At 42.7% G+C, this 26,201-nt stretch overlaps 1 protein-coding gene across 2 annotated transcripts in view; it reads right to left on the reverse strand.

Annotated features, from left to right (window-relative positions):
- Positions 1-21,085, reverse strand: part of S1P (membrane-bound transcription factor site-1 protease) — a 56,307-nt gene extending 35,222 nt beyond the window's left edge. For both annotated transcript variants that reach the window (XM_089581920.1, XM_089581919.1), the window contains exons 1-14: positions 20,918-21,085; positions 20,375-20,677; positions 17,572-17,723; positions 17,226-17,334; positions 16,974-17,053; positions 13,163-13,280; positions 11,766-11,876; positions 11,551-11,660; positions 10,332-10,448; positions 8,354-8,421; positions 8,148-8,250; positions 5,506-5,582; positions 2,868-2,942; positions 1,108-1,417 (exon numbers count right to left, since the gene is read on the reverse strand). In XM_089581920.1, coding sequence (XP_089438046.1) covers positions 1,108-1,417; positions 2,868-2,942; positions 5,506-5,582; positions 8,148-8,250; positions 8,354-8,421; positions 10,332-10,448; positions 11,551-11,660; positions 11,766-11,876; positions 13,163-13,280; positions 16,974-17,053; positions 17,226-17,334; positions 17,572-17,723; positions 20,375-20,567 — 1,623 coding nt within the window. In that variant the 5' untranslated portion in view covers positions 20,568-20,677; positions 20,918-21,085. The remainder of the gene's footprint in view (positions 1-1,107; positions 1,418-2,867; positions 2,943-5,505; positions 5,583-8,147; positions 8,251-8,353; positions 8,422-10,331; positions 10,449-11,550; positions 11,661-11,765; positions 11,877-13,162; positions 13,281-16,973; positions 17,054-17,225; positions 17,335-17,571; positions 17,724-20,374; positions 20,678-20,917) is intronic.
- Between the last annotated feature and the right edge of the window lie 5,116 nt (positions 21,086-26,201).

The raw sequence follows: 26,201 nt of genomic DNA on the forward strand, positions 1-26,201 counted from the left end.
AGAGTCGGTTGGTAGTTTCGATTTCAACGCCATTTCACCACACTGACCTTGAGATGCCCATGCTAGCCATGCATACCCATGGGATCAGAAGCAGGCTGATCACACCTCACACAATGTCAGGGCCGCGAAAGCAATACTTGGTGCTTTTAAAAGGAAAGTAATCGCAGCTACTGAATGCATCAACACTGCGTCACGCGCTGCTATGAGGACTGGATGAGGCAGGGAAAAGTTACTGCTGCCAGACGGCTGTAATGGGCCTTTCCAGCCACGTTCTGCAGTTGGAACGCAGATGCCTGGGCCAGCATTTCCGAGGAGCCCATTTGTCGCACTTCTAAGAAATGCAAGATACAGAATGCGCTCGACAATAATGAAGGCGAGATTCTAAGGAAAGAGATTTCTGATAAGGTACTCTCAGAAGACAGCACACCCGATGACGGCGATCACTAAACTGTGAAATGCAGTGCAAACAAATTCTTTTGGTGAGCTTTCCTTCCATATACATGGATTAAAACTTTTTTTTTTTCCACATTATACGTGAATCCGGTCTTTACAGTACCACTAACAGCCTTTGCTTTGACAAATGTGAACATCAATTCGAGAAAAGCCTGCGCCTTGATGCTACTCTAACTTGCAGTCCTCTCCTTGAAGAGCTTGCTTTCTTCAGCAATCCTTCTCACACGCCACATGTGACAGCCTACAGGACACACGACCTGTTGGCTTACACAACTCCTTCCAACAAACACCAATCAAATCGAATGCAAGGCAAGAGAAAGATGGGGAGAGAGAGGGGAGGGAGTGTTGCCTGGGAATGACTATCACCTGTAGTAAATTTGCACTAACTAAGATCAACAAAACACACTACAACTAGCAGATTCAAGGGTTACAGGTGTGTGGTGAATTGAACATGGAATGCGGAAGCATGGCCTAGTTGGTGAACAGCATAAAAACACTGGCCACAAAAGACACAAATACATGACATGCAGCACTGTGCCCCATATCTACGTGTCTTCATTTGCTCACGTTTTTACGCTGTTCACTTGAGCATGGAAAAATTGCTGTATGAAGAAAAAATAAAAAGAATGAGTCTTTAAAACGTGCACTACTCACCTTACCAACAATGCGGCCTGACACACCCATGCCATTGAGAATTGTGATATTGGCAATGATAGGCAAGGCACCATGGTAAAGCGGTTGGGTGCAGTAGGGCCACATATAAGGGCACTCGCTCAGGTCCAAGTAGCTGGGGCTGAGTGTAGCTTGAGGACGGTAGTTGACCAGAGCCCGGTAAGCTTCGAGGAGCTGCAGCTTGCCCCAGCCTTGTTCGAACATGGGGAAGCCCTGCAGTCGGCCAGCCGACGCCATCAAAGCCTGCTTCACACTTGCTGGGTTCAGCGCTGATCCCAAGTGCAGAGCTCCACTGCAACACAATATCATTCATCACTTAAAAGCCCATTAAACTGTGATCTCCTGAAGGCCAGACAAAGTGACAAAGTGACCAGACTAAACAAGTCCAGCCAGAGAGCAGTCGCACAAACGCTGAAGCTAAAAACCAATGAATATTAGCATTGGTCAAATGTTTAGGGGAATCCCCCAAGACGGAGTAGATTTGTAATAAGGGAGTAATTACTCATTGACATCCACCCGAGCGCAGCTTTATGGCTACAAAGGAAAGCTATACAGCTTTCTCAGAAACTTCGTAGTTAAAGAAAAATTCGTCCTGGTCCGGGGATCGAACCCGGGACCACCGCTTCACCGGAGCAGTCGCTCTACCAATTGAGCTAACCGGGACGGCAAGCTTATGGTAGGGCGAGAGCAAATTGATCAATAACTCGAAGTGGGAACAGTGTTGGTCAAATGTTTAGGGGAACAACATTCCCCTAAACATTTGACCAACACTGTTCCCACTTCGAGTGACAACTCCATCATGTTTTTGTTCTTAATAGCTGGGCCCTTCACAACTGTGCCAACATTTGTTCAGCTGAAAAAGATATATTCATTGCCGAGAGGTTTGGAATTAGTTGTAACCTTTTTTCCCACCATTACGATTCGAACTCATGACAATGATGATATTAAATATGGATCACTGGTTATGGCACTCGGCTGCTGACCTGAAAGACGCAGATTCGATCCCGGCTGCGGCGGTTAAATTTCGATGGAGGCGAAATTCCAGATGCCTGTGTGCTGTGCGACGTCAGTGCACATTAAAGAACCCCAGCTGGTCGGAATTTCCGGAGACCTTCACTATGGCGTCCCTCCTAGCCTGAGTTGCTTTGGGACGTTAAACCCCCATAAACCATAACCATTGTGAGGTTGCTTCACTTAATTTTCCGTGTTAAGCTTTATTTTTTGGCCTTCCTTAATAACAGTGCACTAGTGACAGCGAAGCAAAGTTACCTTAGCATTTGGGTGAGCAATCCAGCGTTTCCTGTTCTACTGAACAGAAACCTCACCTGATGTCATCACAGCTGACTTATGGAAATGGCTGCTGGTGACGGCCTGCCATTAATTTCTAGCTATTTTGTAGCTTATAAGAACTGTTTTCTCAAAAAGTAGTCTCTTTGTGGTCATCTATTAATTAAAAGTTGTAATTCATTAGTCTAGGCCAATTTAAATCTGTCCTCAATGTACTCTTAAGAGCCCACAACCTGCACCAGCAGTAGTGCACAGCCCACAGTATGGCAAAAGTAAACTGCACAAAAGCTGTCACTGACACTGATGCTAATGTGTTACATACAAACTGAAGGAATGTTTTACTCATCAAACAATTTACTGGTTGGTGAACACACGTAATTTCTCCAAGATTTGAGCACAACTGGAGAAAAGGAAGAGACTTGCAAGCACAACCACACATGATATGTTTGCCTCACCTCATCAGAAGCGTCACTGCTCCAGCAACCACTGGCGAAGCAACACTGGTTCCAGACAATGACCGACATGATCCCCTGTTTATATTCAAAGAAAAGTGCATAGACTAAATTAAATCGTGCAATTTCACAGCAACAGCTGCATGAAAGACTTTCTCCAGTATAAACGGCACTGGCATGGGCATTGGCGTAGTAAGCTGTAACTGAAAACTTACACCAACTGACCAAAGCGAATGCTACCCAAAAAGAGCAGTGAACACTCAGACAGAAATACGGATTCAGTCAGCAAGAATAGGCCGGTAAACCTTCTACTAACTGTGTTGCTAAGATAAATAGTTCATAAAGCGAGTAAGCAACCCAAAGTGCATTTCAAGTTGGTAAGTCGCAAAATTTTAGTTAGCACAGCAGGTGAAGATGCAATCATATTTTTTCAGTTAATAAGGTACACAAAGTGTTTGAGCCAAACATGCCTCTCTATCTCTTGTTTCCTGAAGAAAACTTGAAAGAAGGAATCGACAAATGCCAATGTGGTATCAGTCACAGCAGTGCCTCTATGTCCCTTCTCAACCCTCCCTCTTGCTCCACTGTGCCAACCACAATGTTAGTAATGTGAGTGCATTATTCAGCACTTTGGAATATTGTCCACAAAATTTTTAAAAGTGTTTTTGCGGGAAAATATGGACCACTCTAATATATTGAGGTTCACCAAGCATAATGTCATACCACAGAACTCCAATGTTTCATTCCCGGGTGCTGAGCTCTCTCAGCTGCGACGTCTTCAAGAGCCAGTCCTGCTCCAGCTCCCATAAAAATCCATGCAATAAAAACTCGGCTGTTATGTCGGAATTGCGGCAGTCTTTCCTCATGACACGTCATGAAATGTTTCCTCGCGATAGTGCTTTACTCCGCTGGCATTTTAACAGCCTATGTTCAGCGCTTGTGGAACGGCGACGACACGCTGGCCAAAGCAGGACTCCATTGCCGCCTGACAACCACCACGTACGGCGGCTTCCGATGCGCTGTGCCCATGCCAGCAACATGCACACTTATGGGCGGTGCTTTTCCTGTTGGTGCAGTTCCATCACATCTGCGATGCAAGCCCAAATGACGAAACTATACCGCAGCAGACAGCACGTGAGCAGCACTATAAGAGATGTGGTTGCGTGGATTGGTTTTGTTTCTGTCATCTGTTCTTTTCTTGTCACCTGCAGCTTAAAAGACGAAATTTCCAGGTCCCATGAGCAGACGTTACGTAGGATTATGTAATCCTACCTTCTCGCCACTGCCTCCCTTCCACTGACAGCTGCTCAGGCAGATGGAGAGCCATCACAGGGTGTTTAGGAAATTCTGCATGATCATGACAGCCACAAATCTTCGTGAATTCCAGAGAAGCAAGTTTCATCTTGCAAGAAAAACTTAAAAAGCGGCAGGCAATGGTGTACTATCATTTCACATGCTGCACTCGGCTATGCTTCCCAGATGGTAAGTTTTTTTGTTTTTTTTTGTGGTCCCATGAGAAACATAACAGCAGGGTTCTACGGTATTAACCAAAGGTAGGTTATCCGTGAGGAAGGATAGGAGTGTCTATAAAGTGTAGCTCAAGAGACCTCTAGAATGCAAAGCATCCCATGGGTTACAAAAAAAATTACAAAAATGCCAGCTGCGTCGATAGAACAATTGGCAACAAACGCACTTAAAGAGCCCATGAAACACATCTTGATCAATCACGAGAAATGCTCAAGAACTGGCAAGGTACCTCAGAGTGATGGCTCCGTGAAAAAATTCTTCTTACACACAAAACAAATGCCGACACATTAAAGATATAACATTAAACGCTTGCTGTTTCCTCCAATCGAATTCTCTTCTCCCTTTTCTTTTGACTTGCGCCTCTAGAAATGACACTCCGCCTACCAATCTTACATCTAGGCTGCCATTGCCCATAGCAACCCTCCTATTTTACACAAATTCTTCTTGTTAATTGCAGTATGTATGAAATAACTAAAGAATTAAATGCATTTTCATGAGACTTTAAATAATCTTATACAGATTTTGTGGTACCAAGACCTCAGCAATCAGCCAAGAGTAGAGGTATTCAGGCACCCACGTGCCGAGGTCATGCAGTGGGTGATGTGTCTACCCCTGCCATTGACTGCTAGCTGACCATACGCTGCATATGGAAACTCCTACTGCTAGAAAACAGCTCACTTGGCACTCCCCTTGTGACCACCATGCACTGGACAGGACAGTGAAATTTGTCTGAGTTATTCATGGTGATAGACTCAACATGCTAGATGTGTGTTTCACACTCAAAAGGTGTTTTAGGATCCATGAAAAGCACACATTACTGAGCCAGTAAGCCTCAGTAATGCTAGCAGAAGTGTTTACCCACAAAAACACAAATAGTAACATCTGGGAGTTATCTGCTACAGGTTGCCTTCTTGCTCTCCAGCATGTAAGCGTTGGCACGCGACTGTTGAGCCTCGAAAACATCTGCGCCTTGCATTTCATTGTGTGTATGCTCAGTGGGCAAACTTAAAACAGTATTCACTTGCCAATAAGGCTATTGCTAAACAAATTACAAGCTTTGTGAACTGAAACTGAGCTTTATTGAAAAAGTATGCAGAAGAGAATAAGGACTTACGAAACAGCAGACCCTCGAACAGAGGAGCCGTATGTCACAATATCAGGCTTAAGACGACCATAGCCCCCAGGAAGCTCCTATGAAGCAAAATAAGATAATTTAGCTAATTTTTCCCAGCAGCACATACATTCAAAATTTCTGCTAAGTACCGTGATTCCCAATGTACAGTCCACAGACTGAAGGTCTGTTCACACTTGCGTGTCGCAGAGGTCGTGCGACCGTTTTGGTCAAAAAGCGACAGTCACAAACGGTCGTACTGGTCAAAACGCGACAGTCGCAGGCCAGTCACTCGCTCCTCATTTTCCAGCCTTGCGACTGCGAGTCTCAAGACGCTGAACCAATCAGCGAGCGAGCCAAGCTTCCGGCAACGACACCGTTCACGGGCGCGCCGGGCGACGACCTGCGCTGCTCCCAGCTGGCTGCCTTAGTCGTCGCTAAGCCTAGCTGGTTTCATATCGATGTCGCAGCTGAGGTGCACTTCGGATCCTGGCCAGCGCTAGTAATTAAGATGCTGCTTTTGTCACCGCTTCATTGTGGACCTCTACCATAATGATGTCAAAACATGCTCGATTTCCGCGACGCCTTCAGCAGTGGGGCTAGCAGGCAACAGTCGAGCCGCATTGGGCAGCAGCAGTAAAGCGGCTATGGGAAGAAATTTGCTTGTGTCGCAGTTATCCCTGCTACCAGCAACTCGGTATTGGCCAGTGATGTTCAAAAATGATTCATTTTTTTACATTTCTCTACCCAAGGGCTTGGTATGAACGCGAACAACCAATATTGGCACATTTTTCTGATGCTGGCGGCCGGCATACTGCAGGCTGGTAGGCCGGCCTTGCAGAGAAGCGCGCCTCTGTCATCATGACGCATGTGCGACCGCAGTGCACATCAAAACTGTCACGACATCCTCATCTTCGCTCGGGTCGTTGCAGTACATTGCGAATAGCAGTTTAGAGGACCGAGCGCGAGTATAGGAGGCGCGACCAAAACAGATGAAACTCTCGAAAGCGCGCGAACAACGTCACTCCCAAGAGTTTTCGCTTAAAACGAGAATCCAACGAGAAGGCGACCCGCTGGTCGCGCTTGCAAGTGTGAACAACGGTGTCGTCGGGCTGCTGCCTGGTCGCAAGTGACTGCTGGTAGCGTGCCCTTTGCAGCTCGTAAGCGTGAATGGGCCTTAAATGTTCAAACGCTGAAATTTTGTGCTTTGTGGACTACCTACAAAAGTGGGCTATAAAGTAAAACATTCATTTCTTTTACATACAAACTTTCACTGAGCTTCTGTTGCTATTATAAAATTGACTAGTTTTACTTGCATTTACTAGCACTAACTGTCTTCTTGATTTCAAAAAATACTGTTACTTGTCCTTGAAATGAAAATCACATGGCTAATCAAAGGGGCCTGATTTACATAATGCATGTACAGCTGGGAGTTTCTCTCTACAGGTAGGAAGATAGTGAAATCAGTGCTTACAGGAAAACAGTCGCAATGCCTCAAAAAAGAACAGTATTCACTGCACTGTACCTTTTTGGTACCGCAATTCACGTTTTGATGCACCCAGTGGTATATATATATACCAGCAGAACTAAATCTAGTACTATACAATTTTTCTTTATCATACAGAACTGAGCTCTGCACACAATACAATGGGTGCAGATCACAGTCCAAAAATTATCGTATTATAATGGGTGTCCCACAACATATGAGTCAATAGTTTAAAAGAAATTTGTACATGTTGTGGGGATTATCACTGACCATTGCCTAGGGAAAGATGCAGACAAAATCACCTTATACGAGCATAATTTTTCAAGTAATAAAAGATTAATGAACTTTAAGGCTGGTACAGATCCATAAAGATTTTAAGCAGCAAACTGCCGAGTCCCCCAAGAAACGCAAAACTGCATAAATTAAAACAAAATAATTTGGACAGAACATTCTTTGCATATTCTGAGTAAAGTGCACAAAACACCAGAGCAGCACAAGAATGCGGCTGCTTGCGTGTGGCAACGCCTGCAACTGCTTGAATCTGCCACCACAGCAGCCAGTCCAGAAGCACTTCCAAGTGCACGATGGTAAAAAAAAGATGTTTGCAATAAGGGTCTCAATACAAATATTATGCCATGGCATATGCTTATAAATTAAGTATGCAACTTAGAAACCTTAGTAGGTCAGTAAGTCATTAATTAATTAATCAAACAAGTAACATAAAAACATATTGCTGTTGCACAAAGCAACCACCAACAACAATGCTTCAATTTCATGAATGTACCACCATTACAAAAGGTTTTGTCTAGCCCTTTGTGTGTGTAATACAGCAAACATTTTGCAATTAAAAGAAAGCGCTGAAGAATTTTCCATCAAAGGAAATAAACTGTCTTCTCTCCAGTTTTAAAGGTTTAAGTTCAATGTTCTGTTCAGTGAATGCCCAAAACTGTAACAGCCTCTTTGAACGGCTTTGGCATAAGTTTAAGCAGTCTGCTTCGCTAAAACTTCCTCAAACATAACAAATATTCAACACATGTTCAACAATTATTTCAAGGCGCATGCATTTTAACCGCGTGAAATTACACTGGCACTAACTGATGTTTGACAGTTCACAGAGCGCAAGAGACTACAAAGTTATTTTGTGTACCAAAAGGCTTACCCATGTTGTCATTCCCCGTGATGAAAAGCGTGCAATTTGATCCTCAAAGTTGATTCCACCTACACCAATCACATCCATCTGGTCAGCTGGGTTATTAAGGGTGCTGAAGAGCATAAGAAACCACATAAAAGGTCAATTATTTCATATTTAGAACTGATCACACATGAACAAATTGAGTGACAAATTTTAGAGTGCAGAAACCTTACCCATACAAAGGGCCATCATTGCCAATAGCAGAAATCATGATGACATTGTTCGCAGTCAACTCCCAAACCTATGTCAGAAGAATGAAAAACTTCACTGTCAGTAATTCCGCAGGCTCAAATCACAAGGCACAGGTAGCAAGTGAACCTATTATAGCATGGAAGGTTAGTCAAGTTTATGGCTAAAGTGCCTAACACATGACCACAATGTGCAACAGTACTAGGCCACATACCAATGCTACATATCTTCATAAGTTGCTTTCTCACTTTCAAAAACACAAATACAGGCACACAGACCCATGCTTGCATGCATCCACACACACACATATTTTTTAAGTTACACCCATGACAGTAAAGAAAACTACTATACTGTATAACGTGGAATCAGCCAAACAGCATTACAGCACCCAGATACACTGCAGTCAAATTTCAATAAAAAGAAAGGAAGCCATACACAATGTTGGTAAGGCTGTTCAAATTTATACCAACTTACTCATTACAGCAATGAAGAGAAGGGCAAAGGGCAATTTCAATTTAAAGGGACATTCAGCAGAACTCCACCCAATTACTGCTTTCCGTAAAAATTGACTCTCTGGCAATTTCTAGGCATGCTGATGTTTCTCCGGCAGCAAAATATCCATTTATGGCTGAGAAAACTCTATCTAAATACTTTTCGGCTCGTTGATTCAAGCTAACGATAGGCACAGTGAAAACGACTGGTTGGCACCGTTTTAAAGTAAATGTTGGCTTAGCACAGCCTCTGGGATCCACATCCAAAAATCAGTGCCAACGCACACAGTTTACTTGCAAAATTGGCCGGTGATGACGACACATGTACAGTCGTCGACCGATTTTTCAGACTCTGCGGTACACAGAAAGTGGTCCAAATAATCGAACAGTCCAAAAAATCTGTGGGCTTAAAAAAAATCATCTTTCTGCGAAAAACCGGTTTTAAAACCGCGAGCTTTTCTGCTCCCCATGTTCCACTTGCAAGTGATAATGCTGGACTCTCTCTGAATCAGTCATGCTTTCATCATATATCTGCACCACCTCAAGTCATGATACCAGACAGTGCGATGCGGCCACAGGTCATGCCGCGAATGAATGCATGTGCCGCACGAAACAGTCAGTTTCTGCGAGAGAGGTAACCTATGGGATGACGCGAGCAGACGCGAGTGCCTCCCAATGCACCCCCCCCCCCCCCCCCCCCATCTACCCCACACCGCGGGTGGTGTCATCCAAGCTGTGGCAGAGCCCAGCTGTCCATTTCAATGTGATTGCACGCCCTTTGTAGGCCATCTCGATGGCAATGAAGAGCGTGCCATTATCTCAAGAGTCAATGATGAAGTACAAATAGCCAAGCCTATCTAAGACAGTCCGTCCGACTGAATCGATTTAAATCCAAGATGGCACCTTTCATGGCAGCAGAAAACCGGTTGGTTGTGACTGCGATGCCCATTCGTGTCTATATTAGGCCAAAAAACAAACTTTCAGCTGAAAAATGATCCCCACAGCATTGCTGGCGTCCGAAACATCGAACTTTCCAACTCCACAGAGTATGAAATATCAGTCATGAAAACGTACATGTTCCTATGAGGTGCGTGGCGGTTCCTCAGCGAAGTCTGAAATATCATGCAAGTCCAAATTACTGAAGTCCCAAAAATTGGTCGGCTACTGTATTTTTTTTTTTTTGCCTTTTCTATTTTATAAAAGCTCCCTTTTCAGTAAGAGTGGCCTCTTTAAGATTAGAACGCGGTACCCTATCTATACAGGCCAACTACTCTTTGTCCTCAGTGTCTTTCCAATGAACTGCATATCTGCCTTTTGTATCCTGTCTACAAGTGTCATCCATACAACAACCACAAAATACCTATGCAGTAAGTTGACACACTGCTTGCATGCAATCTAAGCCAAGGATGGTATGTCAGAACACATTCAATGCAAAGAATGCAAATGTGGTCAAGAAGACTGAGATTACTACCTTGTCCACAAATGGATGATCCATGAAGTCGGGTCCGCCAATGCTCAGATTAAGCACATTAATTTTTTTCAGGATGGCGTAGTTGAATGCATCCAAGAACCAAGATGTGTACGACAACTATAATTTACAAAAAAGAACAGGTTTAAATTACTAAGTGCAATCAATATGACATCATAAGATGTGCAACAAACACTACTGTGCATGGATGTACCTTCACTCAGCTCACAAATGTTCACAAGCTGTTTAGATCACACCTCAAAAGGAACTGCAAAAATATGTTTTTTAAAAGCACAACTGACCAACCTTACTGAAACATAAAATGGTCTACAACTAGGGGTGTGCAAATATTTGAAATTTTCGAATAGTGAATCGATTATCCTCCTATTCAATTCACTGAATGGATCAAACATTACATGTTCAAAATTATTCAAAACAAATCAAATATGTTCTCAAGTTTTCAAATATTTATCGAATAGCTGACATGAAGTTTGAATAAAGCACGCAATAGTTTTCTTCAAGGGCTGTTTCAAAAACGGGGCCCACTCCGAAGGCTAGAGCATGCTGCCACAATCGGCTTGAGCAGCAAAGGGGGCTCAGCGCTGCAACACTGTACATTCGTGTAGCGGTGTCTGTAATGCTCATACATGGCCTCAAAGATCTGGCAATACAGCAGGGTTCAAGCAGGTTCAGCAAACCCTGACCTGATGCCCAATCTCGGAATCCATGACTCAAACGCAGCTCTCACCCATCTCATCTACTGAGATGTGGCGCTAGTTGTTCGCTGCAGTCACCATTACAAAAGGTAAAGTTTGATGTGAAGGTCATAATAAAGTTAGCATACTAACTTCGTGTTGTGTAGCCCCTAGTGGAGTTCAGTGTTAGGTCTTTTAACAGCCATGGCTACAACTGCATAGGTTATAGCACCATACCTCAGTGTGCAGCTGGTAGCACTTAGATGTTTGCATTATTCTTTATTTTGTGCAAAAATTCACACAAGTAGCAAATACTATTCGTGAAAATATTCAATTCGTATTCGATTCAGTTTTGAAAAAGTGCTACTCACACACCCCTATCCACAACTCAAAGTGCTTAAGTTCCCTTACTAGTAAAAAAAGTAAAAAAGTAGCAAGCACAGCCATGCAGCAATTATGACTAAAAGGAAAACGACTGAATTAGTAACTTCTGTTGCACAAGCAGAGCTAGAACACAGTACACTCGCCTGGTCCTTATTGAAGACACGATACACATGCAGCTCTGACTCAGGTGCAAAGCCTAGGCAGTCGCGGCTGCTTGCAATGACACCAGCAACAAAAGTACCATGGCCTAAACCTGCAAGCACATTTAATATGAGACCCTCATAGTTCCACTTGACACCACTACACACAATTATTTGGCAGCACTGCATGTACAAAGGGCTACTTAGTGAAAACATACCATCATCAAGCATCTTTTCGTTCGTCCAATTGGTCCGCTCTTTGACCTTCTTAAAATGAGGGTGATTCTTAGGAAGCCCAGTGTCAAACACTGCTACCTTCACCTTGGCCCCTTAGGGGAAAAAAAAAGGAAAGATATGGAAAGATGAAAATGATAAGCTTCTTGATTACCATTCATAGCATGTGAAGAAGTGTGGCTTACCACTACAGAGGCACACCTGAAACAAACGCTCACATATGTGCAACCTTCAAATGTCAATCACAGGATTTTTACATGCTAAAGCAATGTTGTGGGCTGCAAGATAAGCTGCGATGAAGGGCTCTGGATTTAATTTGCACACTGGGGTTTACTCCAATAACATGCACTGAAAAATCAGTACACATGCATTTTTGCCCTTCACCTCTGTTGAAATGTGGCCCCTGTGGCTATGATTGAACCATAAACTCATGCTCAGCATCCAAACTCCACAGCCGCAGAGCCACCATGGTGGGCAAACTGTACGAATTTAAGCCCAGTGCCGCCTACCAGAACAGATCCCATCTACCATATACCATGCTGCTGTCCAGTATAAATATTTTGGAAATATAAAAACACCTTTTAAGGGGGGACACTGGTCTTGAAAAGAAAATTTTATTAATTTAGTCATAGTTATGAAATTTTCAGGGCACATGTATTTTTGTGCACTGATTTTAGATATGTCATTTAATTTCATGTAAAACAATTCCTTGAGCACATATGCACTTTTTATGCTAGTATTTTGCGGAGAGTTTTGAAGAAAGTTTGCTGCGGGAAACTCGCTGAAATGTATGCCATTGGGTTCTCTTGACACCAAGGAATACAATAAGGGTGAAGTTGTCTTCCTGCCTATCATAGAACTTGAGTAATAGGGTACTGAAGCTGCCACTTCACACACAGGAATACACATTTTCCTTCTCATTTCTGAAGCGACAACTTCAAAACTCTATAACTTAAGTTCTATGATAGGCAGGAAGACAACTTCATCCTTATTGTATTCCTTGGTGTCAAGAGAACCCAATGGCATACATTTCAGCGAGTTTCCCGCAGCAAACTTTCTTCAAAACTCTTCGCAAAATACTAGCATAAAAAGTGCATATGTGCTCAAGGAATTGTTTTACATGAAATTAAATGACATATTTAGAATCAGCACACAAAAATACATATTCCCTGAAGATTTTGTAACTGTGACTTCATTAATAAAAATTTTTTTTTCAAGACCAGTGTCCCCCCTTAAAGCTTACACCGGTTGTAGCAAGCCAGCTGAATGACAGCCATCAGTAGTATTTTTATAGAGGCAACTCATTAACTGACACACGGCAGTGCACATCAAATGTTTATCTTGCTGTAACACATTTTGGCTACAGATAAAAACTGCATACCTCTGATTCCAAGATTCCAGAGGACATCAGCTTGAAGAGCCTTTGTGATCTGCCTGGGAATGACACGCATAAGCTTGCGCTGTGGGCTGCGCTCTGGTTCGTGTGCAAATGCACTTTCCTGCGCACCAAGAAAACAAGAATGGCCACTGCATATACACACAACACAAAAAGAATCTGCACATGCGCAAGCAAAATGCTGGGCAAAACTGCTGCAGCAATGCATTCCCACCGACCACCCACAGAAGCCCCTAAATTCTGTCAGGGCCATTTTCCTCATCCACTACTTCTTCCTCTTCCTATTCTTCTGACCTCGCTTGGATAATTCTCTGTACGCTTATGAAAACATAGGTAGATTTTAGTGTTATACAGGTAAGCTGTGCAGTCAGGGTACAGAAGTGCTGCTGCAACATTCAGACGCAAAGGTGGGTGAAAATCTGGAAAAAACTAGGGAAAATATAGGCATGCAGCACTATCACTGCCACAGTTACATGCTAAGTGATGCCAATAGTTCATATAACATGAACCTTTCCTTACCTAAAAAACTTTTGACAGTCCTCGGCTGTTCTCACTTCACTCTCAAATAATGCTAGTAATATGCAGCCCTTTCCCTTCACAGCATGTAGTGACCATGCAGAATAAAATGCTAGCTGGACTTGTCTTTTTGTACTTTTTTCACTGCATTTTGTGCAGCCCTCACTGTTCTGTTTACAGTTTGAATGCACAGAATGCCACAACTAAACAAATAAAAGCAAAATTTTCTAAAGAAAAAGTCAAAACGGAAATCTACACACACAAGCCTTCTCCATGTGAGACTGAATGACTGACAAGTGGAGGGCTCCAAATAAATTTTTTTTCGCCTGGCATTTATTAACATAAATCAAAATCTCAGTACACGAGCGTTTCTGCATTTTACCTCCACCAAAATGTGGCCTCCACAGCCAGGATCAAACCCACCAACTCATGCTCACAACCATGGAGCCAATATGGCAGGTCATTCATGTAAGCCTCTTATACGAGATGAAATATAAGATACGGCACTTAGCATGAGTTTCTAACCAATGCAGAGCTCTAAAGACTATAACTCAATTTCTACAACTAGAATGTTTTTAGAAATTTAACCATTTTCTTTTCCTCCTCACGTATGAGTATGTGGAAACTTTAAATGTTATTTAAACTCATACGAAATTCCAATCGAAAAGTACCAAGTACATAGTGGTGAAAAAAGTTCAGTGTTTAATCAAAGTCCATCAAACACAAAATATGATACATAAAGTGCTCATAGGAGGTCACACTCAAAACAATGCCCAAAAATTTTTTTTGCGTAGAATATATAGATGAGATAAATCACTGGAACCAATGATGTTCAGCTACAGACCTCTTACATCAAAGTCACAATATGGATGAACTGTGGATGACCGCTTGCTTATTCAGAGAAAATATGCAGGTCTTACTCAACATTTTTGCGCTTTCCTCACCATGGTAAGTAATGAAGCAAACAGCCATGCATTTTCTGGGTTCCAAATGCTATGTTATCTAGTAATACATCTTGCACCTTGATTTTCTTGCCATAATGCTAATTTCCTATATACTGCCACAGCCGAGATCCAAAACATCATGAAAAAATTTCTGTGCTTCTACTACACAGTACAGCCTCCTATTTTTTCATATCTTCAAAAAGATCCATGATCCCAGAAGCTGGCTGGTTCAAATACCTCCATGTAGTCTGCAAGATGGGAGCAAGGGGTTGCTTGGCAAGAAAAAGTCCACATAGAACTTTTATGTACTGGAATTTATGCAAAGTGGAGTTTCATCAACAATGTCTGCAGAAATCTGCCGAAAAGATGCATCTGTGCGTGCGCTGCTTGCCTCATGCAAGTGCACAAAAGAAGCCAGCCACACTGACCAGGTGATCTGATCACCACAAAATAAAATCAGCATGCCAAACAGGTGACGGCGGCGATGCAACACAGTACGAGCAAGAAACTGAATGCCACAGCACATGCAGCAATTGGCAAACAGGTTCAAAACTGAAAGAACATTAAATAAAAGACATCTTGCACAGTGCATTTCTCCATAAAAAGTGTGTCCCGGTATTAGACAAGCTAATTTTTACTGCTGAGGGCTACTATGTTCTCATGATGCACCATTTCTTCACGAGCATGGAAAAAGAAAAAAAAAGAATACATGATCAGCATAGTATTGTCATGCACTGACATTCTGAATGACTCAAGGCACCAATGTAGGCTGCCTTTTCTTTTCGGCATGTCAGACAGGATTCAAATTAGCGTGTATAAATGCAGGGGGCATGACAACTAGCAGAGACATTTTTGCAACCACAATTGTCCATTCTAATGCCTCAGAGGCAAGCACACTGCAGGTTTGCTGGTCATTATTTGATCTCAATTTGAAACTAAAACATCTGCACACATCCAGTTTAAGGTAACTGCAATATCAGCATAAGGCATAACAAAATGAAGTTTCAACTAATTCCTTTTGAGAAAGGAATGAGTCAATGGTACATATTCTTCAGTTCACAAATGCATTTTTGTAAAAGAAAAAAAAAAAATTTTGGCCTGACCAAGTGTCACCTTTTTTGTGCGCTATTCAATACACACAGCATGCACATTTTCTGAGATGTGTGCGCGTCAGATCACTACATGTCATATATATGTAAAAGCCAATAAGTTTGCCCCCTGCCATTCTTCACAAATACAAGTTGAAAAACAAGTTGAGACAAACGAAAGGTCAAGGTGCCATGTGTATCTCTTGTCTTTTCTACACAGACAAGCATATTTAGCAACCAGAATTTTAATAATTCCTCCATGCAAATTAATGGCCTATTCAGGGGGTAAACATTACACACAAAGTAGCATATTATGGTCTAGATTCTTTGAAAAGTAATTTAACACTGACACTTTCTAGGATTTTCAGGAATTATTAAGAAACTGCTATCAGCTGTGAGCACAACTTGTGCAGCGGTGAGCCAGGCAGTGGATCCAACAGGCTATTGCGAGCTGGCAAAGCAACCATTGTCCTGGCTCAGTGAACAGACAAGTTGTGCAGTTGCTTTGATGATTACTGTCACATTTCACGGTGTTTCTTAGTAAGAGAAGTGATGAATATTTCTGGTGACTTGTAATCTTTATGAAAAGGTGAAATGGCATCTTCAAAGCAACCACACAACTTGCTCGTCCACTGAGCCAAGCCATTGGTCGCTTCTTCGTTAGGCAAGTGGGGGAGCCTATTGGATCAGCTGCTTGGCTAGCCTGTTGAAAAATGTGCTCGCAGTTGGCAGCAGTTTTTCATCATTTACAGGCAATCCAGGCAAGTGGCAACGCTGAATTACGTTTCAAAGACCGCAGACAAAAATGTTACTTTGTGTGCAATGCTTGAACTCGAATGGACTAGTAGTTGTCGTACAAAAATTAAAAAAAAATCCCATGGCAAAATATGCAAGTATATGTATTGTCCTGTCTGGTTCTTAGTGTTGTAATGCGAGAAATAAATGAAACTCACTAGCCTCACAGTATGTCCAAACCAGTCAGATATCGCATATTTTGTTTTTCTGTCTAAAATTATTCAGGCTGGCTTCAAGAGGCTAATGCAAGTGCAATGGTTTTCTTTTAAATGTCTCGTTTTTTTCTTTTTTGTGCATATGGAACAACAAAACAGACAACAGCACTTCCACTTTTAACCGAGCTTACAGAAAAATAGAAAAATTTGTGAATATAACTGCAGGTACATGCATTCATAGTCACTGCTGTTACAGCTTACACGACACTTTTAAAAACAGAAAGCACTCAGAACATACCCAAGCAAGGCTATTTCTTGTTGAAAATGGGCGTGATGAGTGCCAACATGAAAAATCCTTGCATAGTTCTTCATCAGACGCTACAAAGAAAACCAAAACATTCAGAACAAAGGAATATATTCATATGCCAGAACAATAAGTCAAAAGAGAAAGTCAAGTGAAGTGAACAAAAATAAGCAAGGACCTCAACTTGACAATACACTAGGCCTTTCAAGTGTTGCTTAAAAAATGAACAGGTCGAAAAGTACTTGCCATTCAGAAACTTGAGAGTACGAGTCACACTTCTTTGTGGTGTAACATACTTGACCAGTGGATGGTCCTTAAGAGCTGCCAGCCCTTCTTCGACAGTTCCTTCAAGTAGCTACAAGTAGGACAAAGCAATGCACTTTTTTACTTCACAGTTACGGCTTTAGCTACCCAACTTTTGAATGTTGAAATTATGACCAGGACATTTCCTTCAGAGCACAAAAATCAGTTTTCATCCTAAGAAGTTTCAAAAAGAAGAGAAGGAAGAACTTCTCCAATGAAAATTCACACAGTGGTGGAAATAAACATATCACTGGAAAAAAACGGGGCATACAATCATGCGTCCACATACCCTGATAAGTTCGAAGTCACTGGGAAAGTCAGCTGCTGCATTTTGGCGGGGCAGCCGCTCCCAGTTACCAATACCTGATGCTCTGAGGGCTGCATCAATGAACTTGTCTCGAGCAATTCTCCGGTAATAGTGCTTGAATGTGACAATGTACTCTAGAATCCATAAAAGGCTTCATGTGTAAATCAAGCAAAACCAACAAAACAATTGCAAGCTTGTTAATAAAAACAGCTCAGCACAACTGGCTAAACAATACTCATGCTCTTTGCATAGCACACAGAAGAGTTCTATCATTATTAGAAAATCTTCTCAAAATATCCCATACATTGGGTCACCTATCTTTTCTGGGACTACATTATCAATTCCAAAGGTTTGCAGGATGCTGGACCCACAAAAAATGCAAACTGTAGTCAACTGTGACAAAGCAGACCTGAACTGAATGGCGCAATCTGAACTTGTACTTTAGGCTCATGCATCACATCATTGTATCATGGTACTTGTCATGGATGAGTAGCAATTCCCACTCTGTGGGCCTGGCATTTCACAAAATTTTTTCATGCTAATAGCACATATAGAATAAGCAAAAAATTCAATTCATATCTTTACTTTCAACTCACAATATGATCTTTCTGAAAGTTTGCTTTTGTAAATTAAATTTCGGACAGCAAAAGTACAACTCTAATTTTGTACATATTTATAAGAACTGTAAATAAGAAATAAGAATTGTGAATTGTGGGGTCTAACTTCCTGAAGCATCACATGGTCTATGAGGGATGTTGTAGCGGAGGTTTCCAGCTTAATTTAGACCACCTGGGGTTCTAGAACATGCGCTGACATCACACAGCACATGGGCGTTACGTATTTCACTTCAATCGAAATATGGCTGCCGCAGCCATATTCTAAATCAGCTGAACAGACAAAACTGAAACTCCCCGCCGCGGTGGCTCAGTGGTTACGGCGCTCGGCTGCTGACCTGAAAGACGCGGGTTCGATCCCGGCCGCGGCGGCTGAATTTTAATGAAGGCGAAATTCTAGAGGCCCGTGTACTGTGCGATGTCAGTGCACATTAAAGATCCCCAGGCGGTCGAAATTTCCGGAGCCCTTCACTACGGCGTCCCTCATAGCCTGAGTTGCTTTGGGACATTAAACCCCAATAAAACAACAAACCAAAGACAAAACTGAAACCGGAATGAAGCTGTAAAAATTACATGGCAATGTTTAAATTTTTTACTAACTATACCTTATCTCAACATAGTACTTTTGCTCTCTTCTTTTTAATGCCTTTAACAAAATTTAGCCACCGAAAAGTAATGAAATTCAAACAAAAAAAAAAGCACTGTCCTGTTAAATAAATACATATCCTATCTTGCTTCTTAGAATTATTGTGAATTAAAACTAGGGGTTGGACTTTTTGGCTCAAACTGAGAAAAAAAAACGATAAAAGTACACCGAATTCACTTTTCAAAATTTCAGAAAGGTCAGTATTCTTGGCATGCAAAGCATAGCCAGCTAGCTGTTAAAAGCTCAATAAGAACCTGAGGCCTTTCTCTAAGAGTGCTCTATAAGAAACAGTTTCAAACAACATTACTTCTACTGCTGTAGGTGAGTACATGTAATCGTAAGTGATGTGCACAATTTTATTGTCTACCATTCCTATGAACACAGAATTAATTTTAGCCCTTTCACAAAGTTTCAGCACTTATCGGAAAACAAATAACATATTTAAAGCGACACAACCTGTCTTATTTCCTAATAAGCAGCTACTGCATGTAAAAGGATAAGAGAATTGGACAGTCATTTCATCATTTTGTCACAAGTGCTAGCTGCTTCATTTGTTAAGGCAATGTACAAAGCACTCAGGCCAGACTAAAAGAACAGCTAGTACATTGCCTTTCACAAATGAAGGCCATAAATACAAGGTTATCAAGGCCACAAATGCAACAAGTACTGTTCTTCGATGTCTGCACAGGTCCATAATGTACAGAGTGATCACATTTGTCTAGAGCGCTCGAGCGGTGTGCTAGGGAGCAAATGAAGTTAAATCTTACCGTAGCTGCTTTGCTGGGGGTAAGGTGCTAGTGCCTGTGTGGTGCACATGTCTATTAGGCTTCTCCCCAGCACAAGTATTATCAGTGAAAGTCAATGCCTTCTTTAGAATTTCGCATTATTTCCACCGGACGGCACCGCTCGAGCGCTCTAGACAAGTGTGACAGACTCTGTACACAGCATATCACCTCTCCACCAAGGATACACTTCAGTTGATCCAAAGACAATGAGCAAAGGGTAACACTGTCAAGAGAATATCAAGACCCCTTTTGCACCTTCGGTGCGTGTTTACTTGTACATTGCCCATTAATCAAAAATACTACATTTGGTGAGTTGAACTCAACTGAAAAACATTTTAATACCACATGGAACAGAAACGGAAAGGTTATAAACATGTGAAACCATCCCTTTGACTTTGAAATTTTAAATTATTTTTAACTGCATAATTAACTGTGCACAAGACACACTACAAGAACTGAAACACTAAGACACACCCATGCTTGTTTTACTGGCATTCTGCCGCTAAATTGAAAATCTAGTTCGTACTCCTATACTTTAATTTATGAAAACAGAGCCTTCGGCAAATGTTAGCATTCAGCTTAGCAAACACACTGTTGCTGCTAAAAGTTCTCAACATGCCACTATGTATGACAGAGCATTCACATTTAAATAGTCTGCAAGTTTCTCCTACAGGAACGTCAGAGCGCTACATTACTTCATGAGCAGCAAAGTTTGAAAGGAGAGGCAAACATGACCATACCGTTTCGCACAACTGAGGTGGAGTACTGCAGGAGAACCCTTTGCTCAGGATGGCTCACATTGCACATAGAGTCTGCTAGTTGAGCTTTTAAACCACTCATCGCTCCAGTCGGAGCACAGAGTAACCACAAAACAGGCAACCAGGACAGAAAAAGAGGACTTCTCCTGCGCTTCCAGCGTGTCCTCAGCTTCATGTTGTCGCAGCGATGAACGCAACCGGCGTTTATTGCAGCTGCTCACTTCGACATCAACAAGCATATTCAGCTACTGTAACAACCGCATCCACGCACGTGCAGTGTGGGAACTGAAAATGAATGAGAGAAAAAAAAAGGATGTGAACGCCTACGATCACACATGCGCGTCTAATAGTTTGCTTAACACTGCATACGAAATTTTGTCGCAAGAAACCGGCATGTGATGACCCTCGGTGTGCACAAACTTAATTATAGCATGTGATCTCTCAGTGCTTCATACGAGATGAACCAATAAGACATGCTAAACACATCACGAACGCTTAACAGCAGCAAGGTAGAGACCCAACTACCTGATGATGTTTCGTGTCTGTCCCTTGATACACCATGAACTGAACGAAAGCAGCTGTGATCGCGTGCAAACTGCTGGTTTAATGCCATGCATTGCAAGATCAGAAATCAATCACAGACACGCTCCCACAACTACCCTAATTTGACGCCTTCGCAAACACAGCACACAAACGGCCATTTTTAAAGATGACTCCTAGCGGTACATGGTTGCCAAAGGAGAACGGTCAAATGGTCAAACTGTCAAACTTGCACTTGCACTTTTCTTGGCTGGCAACACTACATCCAAGCAGTTACACTTTTGCAAAATGAAAACGACGGCTTATTTGGTGAGTTTCCACCGTATATGGGCGTGAGCAAACTGCGTTCGTACAACCAGTACAGCGGTGCTCGGCGGTGTGGGATGCCCGCGTTTGCTGGCTTCGCGAGTTACCGAGTTGGCTCACGTTGCAGCGCGGCCTAATTTGTCGAATATAACTGCATTGCCATTGCCAGTTCCATTGTGTATTAGATGCTGCAAACGAATTCTTGAACACTACGCACTGTCAATACAAGTAAAATATGTATTTTAGAGCGCAGCTCTTTGGCGCCCGTTTCTGCGTTTCGCGGCGTCGCCGTTGTCCGTTGTAACCAGCAGTGGACACCTTACTCGCACTTTAAGCTGCGAAACCAATGGAGCGGGAGCTTGGAAAGCAAAGGAAAGGCGCATAACTGCCCTCTTGGAACAGTGGACACCTGCTTTAAGCTACGTGGCGGTAGTGACAGATGTGCGCTGCATGCGTTGGCATTGACAACGTAACGTTGTTCCATTTTAAGGAAAGGAAGTGCGCATAGCTGGATCCCTGGGTCAGTGGACGCCTGAATCGCGCTTATAGGTACGTGGGGTGATGAGAGAGAGATGTGGGCTACATGCATTGACAACGTTGTGCCAGGAACGCGGCGCTGAAGCCATAGGCCGTCGGCGTGAATTGTGTTATTGGCATTGGCGTTAACGTTTTACACTCCGATCATTTTAAGGAAAGGAAGTGCGCATAACTGGCTTCCTTGGTCAGCGGACGCCTGAATCGCGCTTGTAGGTACGTGGGGTGATGGGAGAGAGATGGTTAGCGCTGACAACGGTGGTGGTGGTGGTGGAAACATTTATTGCCAAGAAATGCAGAGAGGGCTAACCTTACCCCCCCCCCCCCCCCCCCTTCTTACGTGGCACGAGGTGAGTGAACTCTCGCGATCAACCATTAACTGTCACCTGCCAGGGCGGCAGGGTGGGTGGGGACTTTAATGTGTATACAAAGACAAACAGGAATTTCTACCACTATGCTGGAGAACATTCCATCCCTCTCGCTCGTAACGCCTCCCATGGCCGTGACAATCTCGCGAAATACTTGCATAGACCTCGTCTTTGAGAACCAGCCATTGGTGCAGCAAGTCGAGCATATATCGATTTCTCCGGCCACAAAGCTTCCTTCATGACATTCAAGAACAGCTAGTGGAGTGTTTCTTAAAGAAGGAATATGTGTGAAAAATAACAAGTTGTCTGTAATTGTGCATACATGTCTTGCTCGAATTCTTCGACTCAATCTATCGAAAGGCTGAAACAGCTGATGAGCTGCGCTCAAATTTCGCATTATGAAGTGACGGAATCATCGGTAATTTTTTTCATAAAAGAATATATTCATATGTTCCAAAAATTCTGGCAGAAATAACTGATATCAATGCTTTCATGTTTTTTGTCCATTTAATAAGAAAATACCACTCCAACTTCAGAACTGTATCAGTTCGAAACCAGCAAACCAGTGTATGCCGCTGATATGAAAAACATCAAGGCTATGAATTGAACAATTTGTGGACAAATATTTTAACGAATTTTAACGAACGAGTGATTGCACGGAAATTATAGTACCAACAGAGAGCGTATATACAAAACAGGAGTTATGCAAAATATGCATTAGGAATGCGAAGATACAATGGACTGTTACAAATGCGAAGATGCAGCTTGATTTAGGGGAAAAATGTGTTACTAGAAACAAAGCTCACCGCATGTATTCACAAAACCTCGCAACAAGATATTTAAATATACGTATAAGTCTCCAATAAATCTACACATCTAAGCAAAAGCCACTCTACATAATGCGTCAAACAAGGCAGACAAACATGTTGCGCAATCACAGATAGTAATCTTTACGCATAGAAAGACAGACGATCCAGGCAAGAACAAAAGCATGATCGCATAAATCGTGGTATGTACTTGGGCTATGCTGTGGTCGCGACAGCACCATATGGGTAGAATATATAGATGAAGAATGCAGAAATCAATATGAAAAGGTGTATTTTAGCTGCCTGCACAGCGACAATTATTCTGCACCCAATATTAAAGAAGGGTACTGCTTTGGTTCAAAATAGAAGTAAAATCAGGTAGCTAAAAAGGAAAGAAAAGGTCAAACGAAAGCCACAGATGATGCGGCAAGCTGAACTACCCAATACCCGAGTGTGTTTATTGGGAAACGCCGCGTGGGCCGGGCTTTCAATGAGCAAGGTCGGTCAAAATTGGGGACTGATGTCTTCGTAATTTTCGCATTCGCTTGATAACTTTGATTGTGATGCTAACTGTTACCATAAATGACAAAAATTTCCGCGGTTTTAAAAGCTAATGAACAGTCATACGTTTTCCTAATTACGAGTATATGGACCTGAAGGATTCGAGCTTCTTACTTGCACTGATTTTTGCTGCTTCGCTATCTGAAGGACAAAGTTTATGGGCACTTTATACCCATAAAGTTTCAGAATTGAAATCCATGCGCTCCGCAGATTCCGTGGCCGCCGCGAGATGCCACGGCGAGCCCGCTCGCCATCGAAACTTTGTGCTCGTATGGGGCTCCTTGCGTTATGTTACTCCAGGTGCATGGGCGTTGCCACGAAATCCAGCCCGAGTTCGCAATATGCACGCCGAAATGTCTTTTCGAGCTTGAAAAAGACATTGTAGAGAAAATTCAGAAGCATTTCTGGCGCCGGTGGTTGTTTTGGTCGGCGGTGCATAACATGTACGAAAAAATTTCGAGGGGGCGGGCCTGAAGCCTCATAAGCGGAAACGAAAGGACATTAAGTGGACGTAGAAGAGCCCCAATGGTAAGATTAAAAATGAAATAGATTTCATACTATGCGCTCACCCTGTTATCGTGCAGGATGTGGAGGTCCTCGGAAAGGTGCGTTGTAGCAACCACAGAATGGTAAGGTCTTGAATGAGCTTAGACCTGAGGAGGGAACGGAAGGAATTAGTGAAGCGTAAGTCCATTAACGAGTTAGTGGTAAGAGGGAAAGTAGAGGAATTCGGGATTTCGCTGCCGGACAGGTATTCGGCTCTAACTGAGGAAGGCGATCAGGCAACAGCAGATTTGTTGAAAGACGCAGGAGAGATTGTGCTAGAAAAGCGAGCCACCCAGTATATGCAATGCCTTGTGACCTCGAGCCTACCAAGTGTTTGGAAGGACGCTAATAATATCTTAATTCATAAGAAAGGAGACGTCAAGGACTTGAAAAATTAAAGACCGATCAGCTTACTGTCCGTTGCCTACAAGGTATTTACTGAGGTAACCACTAATAGAGTAAGGCCAACCTTAGACTTCAATTGACCAAATGATCAGGCAGGCCTTCGTAAAGGATTCTCGACAATAGACCATATTCACACTATCAATCAGGCGATACAGAAATGCGCAGAACATAACCAACCCCTATATATGGCGTTCATTGATTACGAGAAAGCATTTAACAATGGAAACCTCAGCAGTAATGCAGGCATTGCGGGAACAAAGTGTAGAAGAGACTTATGTGAAAATACTGGAAGATACCTATAATACTAGAAAATATCTATAGCGAATGCGCCGCTACCTTAGTCCTTAATAAAGTCAGCATTAAAATTCCGATAAGAAAGGGTGTCAGGCAGGGAGACGCGATCTCGCCGATGCTATTCATCGCCTGTTTACAAGAGGTGTTCCGAGGCATGGATTGGGAACGGTTGGGGATAAGAGTTAATGGAGAATACCTAAGTAATTTGCGATTCGCGGATGACATTGCCTTGCTAAGTCATTCAGGATTGAGCTGCAAAGCATGATCAATAAGTTAGACAAGCAGAGCTGAACGGTAGGTCTTAAAATTAACATACAGAAAACCAAAGTAATGTTCAACAGTCTCGCAAGAGAACAGCAGTTCACATTTGGTAGCGAGGTGCTGAGTGGTAAGGTAATAAGTCTACATAGAGCAGGCAGTGGCCGCTGATCCGGATCATGAGAGGGGAATAACTAGAAGAAAATGGGGTGGAGAGCATATGGCGGGTTCTCTCAGATCATGAATGGCAGTTCACCAATATCCCTCAATAGAAGAGTATGCAGCAGCTGTATCCTACCGGTACTCACCTATGGGGCAGAAACGTGGAGGCTAACGAAAGGGGTTCAGCTTAAGTTAAGGACAACGCAGCGAGCTATGGAAAGAAAAACGATAGGTGTAACGTTAGGAGACCGAAAGTGGGCTGAGTGGGTGAGAGAACAAACGCGTGTTAATCACATTGTAGTCGAAATCAGGAGGAAGAAATGTTCTTGGGCAGGGCATGTAATGCGAAGGCAAGATAACCGCTGGTCCTTAAGGGTAACAGAGTGGATTCCAAGAGAAGGCAAGCGTAGCAGGGGGCGGCAGAAAGTTAGGTGGGCGGATGAAATTAAGAAGTGTGCGATGTTACGGTGGCCGCAGCTGGCAAAAAAGGACCGGGTTAATTGGAGAGACATGAGAGAGGCTTTTGCTCTGCAGTAAGCGTAGTCAGGCTTATGATGATGATGATGAGGTTCAAGGGGATCGGTCAAGAGGGATTGGGGGAGAATCGGCCAATGACATTAGACAGTAGAGAGTTTTAGAATAGGGCGCCCCAGGTCTTGAGGGCCCCAAAGAAACAGCGGGAGGTACGGACGCGTACACCGGTGACTTTTAGAATAGGGGTTTCCTCTACGCAGCGGCGCCAGGCTTGGGCTCATTGACTGTAGCGCCATTGCTGCCGAGGAGAGAAATGATATGAAATAAAAATAAACAAATTAAAATATTTTTGTTTCATATACCTGGTCACTTTTTGGCAGCTCTAAAGTCGCATATTATATAGGAAAGAAACGCAACATACAAGACAGATTTCTTTATCTTTTTTTTGATTGTTTGCCGCGTGCAGCGTCATCTCGGGCGGAATGCGCAGTGCTAATTCTCGCAAATGTAATTATTTTTCGTTTTGTTTAAGTCCGCATAGATAAAAAATTACTT

Source organism: Amblyomma mixtum, chromosome 3 (genome assembly GCF_055824585.1).
Source record: "Amblyomma mixtum isolate Tamu chromosome 3, ASM5582458v1, whole genome shotgun sequence".
NCBI lineage: Eukaryota > Metazoa > Arthropoda > Arachnida > Ixodida > Ixodidae > Amblyomma > Amblyomma mixtum.